Source organism: Danaus plexippus, chromosome 31 (genome assembly GCF_018135715.1).
Source record: "Danaus plexippus chromosome 31, MEX_DaPlex, whole genome shotgun sequence".
In the NCBI taxonomy this organism is placed as follows: Eukaryota; Metazoa; Arthropoda; class Insecta; order Lepidoptera; family Nymphalidae; genus Danaus; species Danaus plexippus.
The window spans coordinates 1,641,825-1,645,726 of NC_083558.1; the positions used below are offsets into that span (position 1 = coordinate 1,641,825).

The following is a 3,902-nucleotide window of genomic DNA, read 5'->3' on the forward strand; positions in this document are numbered from 1 at the left end:
TTACATGTCTCCCATAGCTTTAGGTCTAAAATATAGTTCGATTTCCTTGGGTGTTTTGTTTCTTGTTTCCGGCAAAAACATATATAAATATGAAGTACAAATACAGCACATTACACCGTAGAAAAGGAATGTACCGCTGACATCGAAAACACGAAACATTTGATGCGAACACTTCACTATTATCATGTTAATTATACAAAAGGTGCCGCCTGTTACGGTGTAAGATGTAGCCTGGAATCTCGGACTTATTACTTCTCCAAACACAGAACATGCGAGAACGACTGGTCCACAGCTCACGGCCGCAGAATGCATACAGAAGAATACCATCAGGACATAGTTATTTTCCTCTAAGACTTTCCATTTAACCAAATATAAGTATAAAGATATAATTAAAAGGCAAGCAACAACACAACACGATGTGAACATATATAAAGTCCTTCGTTTTAGAATTTTTACCAAATAAGAACCTACATAAGTACCAAATACTGTTACCCCATCCAAAATTAACATTCCCGTGTAGGCGGAGTTCTCGTCCTTAGTAATAATTTTCAATATATCCAACACAAACAAACTACAAACCATTTTCGCAGAAAGATGGTAGTGGGCTACTGCTACCAATGATAAAAGGAGTGGTTTGTAAAATTCGGGAGAACTAATCGTATCAGTAAACCTAATTCTGTCATATTTTATTTGAGGCTCATCCGATATTAATTCTTGCAATTCTTTTTCCGAATCCTTGTCAGTGCCACGGATCCATCTGAAGCACATTTTGCATTTTTCAATCCGGCCTTTGCTCGCCAACCACACTGGGGATTCCTTCCAAAAAATCACGTTATACGTGTATAAACTACTTATAATGCCAAGCAACGCTACGTTCTTCCAATGATAGAAAGTTCCGATCGCATTCGCCATCCACATTCCCCAAAAAAAGGAAGCGCCTTTCATACCCAAAAATATACCACGATACTTAACAGAGCTGTAGTCAGTTAGTATGATCACCATCAAATTAATGTTCGCCGCGTGAAAATAACCCTGAATTATTTCAGAGATTATGATGTGTTTTATTTCGGAGCCGAAGTACAATATGAGGAATGAAGTTGTTGTGATGATGCTGTTAATAATCTGCGGGAACTTTCTTCCTGTCAGCGAAGTGAAGTAGGGCAGAATGAACACCCAGGGCAGGATCGCAAAACTTGTTGTCGAATCTGAAAAGATTTTTATGTAAGATTAATACTTACAATACTATGGAAATCTAATAGGGTAGTCTAATGTTAAGTGATGGTGGATTTTAGTTTGTATTAGGGCTGCCTGGGCCGGGAAAGTACCACCGTCTCACAAAAGGTCAATGTGAGGTCGCGTTTCACTTTGCGGGTCGTCCGATGTTGCGAGAGGCGTTTGCCCTTGTATTTAACAAACCCCATTCTCTCCCAAGTTGTTGTTATGTGCAGGGTCCCTTAATCTAAGTCCATTCTGAACCGTTTATAGTATTTCATAAGCCTGTGGTAAGGGATAGTCCACGAAAAAGTGCAGCGCTGGTTGCCCACTGGAGAGAGGCCGAAGTGGGAGGCTGGATGGCACCTAGCTTTCCCACAAGTCGGTTCAGATACTCTTCCGTCCCATCGGCTCATGGGCCAGTGGGACACAAAATCGGACACTTATTCATATCAAGGGCCACACTATTTCATAGGAGTATAAGCTTTCTTCCCCATTGCAACGAAAGCTACCAAAAACAAAAAAAAGAGTGTCACAAAATAATATATTAAGGGTTACCCATCGGCCCAGCCTTCATCGCTGAAAGTGGATTTTGAAATTTTAGTGGACCATTTCCAACTTTTCGTTTCGGTTACCTTGGAGCAACCGTGATCACGGGCAGACGAGATGAGAATGTCTCATCTCATCTAATAGTTCAAAATAATAAAAAAGCGTGTTATTCCGAAAATTTGTGTTGTATTCAACGTATACTCACACAACCAGGAAATCAGTTCAGCGTCGATCTCAGTAGACTGCTCACGCTTTAGTTGAGGAACCATAACGGTTGTGGCGCCCACAGACAACCCGGTCATAAAGAACTGCGTCCAAACAGTGCTGCATATTAATAACTGAAACAGATGATAATGAAGTATTAGTTTAGAGAGAAGCTCAAAGGCTCGTTTATATTTACAAACTACTAATAAGAGAAAATTCTTTCTTCAATGGCACCCGAAAATGTTATGTTTGAGAATTTAAATTTTTCGCAAGTTACTTTATAAACTACAGAATCACTGTTAGGTCCAAAAACAAAACCTTTTGTAAATATCTCGTTATGTTTAATTTGCTGTTGTTCTGTAGCAAATATCCGTATCACAAATTTTATTAATAAAGGGACCATCTTTTTCAGACAGCAAACAACCCTGTATGTGAGCAGTGCTCATTAATATGACGGTTCAATATGCTTCTGTTCATGAAGGTATAAAATATAATCAAATATTGTCTATGGAAACTTTATTAGAAAAAAAAAACATAACAGCTGGACTTTACACCCTGCCAGATAATTAAAACGAGTTTAAATGAGTAGTGTCTGAATTTGGGGAACAAAAATCTATATATATAAATTAACTTTCCCAAAACTAACATTCGCTGTATCACAAGCATAAACTAGTCACAAAAGGAAATGTGATGCATCTTTTTGGGTAAAGGGTACATCCCTAAATAACCAACTGATGCAAGAGACAGTCAGCTAAAAGTATTGCCTTAAGCTATTTGTGTTACTCTGTAAGCAAAATAAAGTAAATATTTCCGATCTTTTAATTGCAGTTTTCGTATTATTATAACTATGTTCTTTTAATTTAAAACTTCCTTCACGTTTTATAATTAGTATATTCTGTAATACCTAAATAAAGATATAAATTAAATTGTATTTAAGACGATACATAACAATTATTTGTGACAGCACCCGCGTCTGATGCTACAAGATACATTAAGTATAACAACCTGTTTTAACAAACACCACCACCTCTCTTTTTCGCACTCGTTTCGAACCTTCAGTTCTTGATATTCGCAGTTTTCCATTTTGTAGGAATAAACTTAAAATTGATTCAGATAACCCAAACTCACGCAACCAAATTATTAAACAGAGATTAAATGTTGTTAAAATCTAAAAGTGTTTGCTGGATTAATAAAAAAAAACAGTCGAAACTCGAATGAAGTTAATATAAAATAAAGATATACAAAGTGTTCAAGCGTCTTGTTAATGGGAATGTTGATACGAAAAGTGTCCCGTCGTCTCTTATACTTTTAAAGATAACTATTTTGTTACAGCAAATTACAAATTCAACGACTTGTTTGATTGATTAAAGGTCTTCATCAATGTCTTCACGTTATGCTTACTAAAGTTTCCAGCGTTACACTACATACAAGGCGTATTCCGTACTCATCCGATAACTTACGATAACACTAATGTGTGAATATTGCTCTAGAAGATATAGAGCAGGCCCGAACCGAGGCGCGGATTGAGGCTCTACACCGTTGGAAGGAGGCACTTGCCAACCCTATCGCAGGTCACCGGACGATTGCCGCGTTTCGTCCGGTGTTAGGGGAGGGGGTGGGGCACCATCGGGGCAACCTCACCTTCCGCCTGGTGCAGATTCTAACCGGACATGGTTGTTTCGGCCACTACCTTCACCGGGTCGCCAGAAGGGAAGAAAGGCCACAGTGTCACCACTGCGGCGATCCCGACGACACTGCCGACCACACTATGGTAGTGTGTCCGGCGTGGCAAAATGAGCGCCGTGCACTCACTTCGGCGCTCGGCGGGAGGATTCTCTCGCTTCCAAGTTTGGTCGAGGCCATGATTGGTAGCGATGAGGCTTGGGAGGCTGCCGCTTGCTTCGCCGAAGCAGTAATGTCGGCGAAGGAAGCCGCGG

At 39.6% G+C, this 3,902-nt stretch overlaps 1 protein-coding gene across 1 annotated transcript; it reads right to left on the bottom strand.

The window, feature by feature from the left end:
* On the bottom strand, positions 1-3,107 carry LOC116778256 (facilitated trehalose transporter Tret1-like). The gene is made up of 3 exons (XM_061525867.1): positions 2,971-3,107; positions 1,967-2,099; positions 1-1,205 (listed from the first exon to the last, which is right to left on the bottom strand). The coding sequence occupies exons 1-3, from the start codon at positions 3,046-3,048 to the stop codon at positions 1-3; spliced, it is 1,416 nt and encodes a 471-aa protein (XP_061381851.1). The 5' UTR covers positions 3,049-3,107.
* Between the last annotated feature and the right edge of the window lie 795 nt (positions 3,108-3,902).

What these genes read in the sequence shown, in the direction of transcription:
- LOC116778256 (XM_061525867.1), bottom strand. Translation starts at nt 3,048, where the DNA reads ATGGAAAACTGCGAATATCAAGAACTGAAGGTTCGAAACGAGTGCGAA. An exon ending in GGTGGTGTTTGTTAAAACAG is followed by an intron (nt 2,100 to 2,970) that starts GTTGTTATACTT and finishes CATCTGTTTCAG; the next exon opens with TTATTAATATGCAGCACTGT. An exon ending in TGAACTGATTTCCTGGTTGT is followed by an intron (nt 1,206 to 1,966) that starts GTGAGTATACGT and finishes AAATCTTTTCAG; the next exon opens with ATTCGACAACAAGTTTTGCG.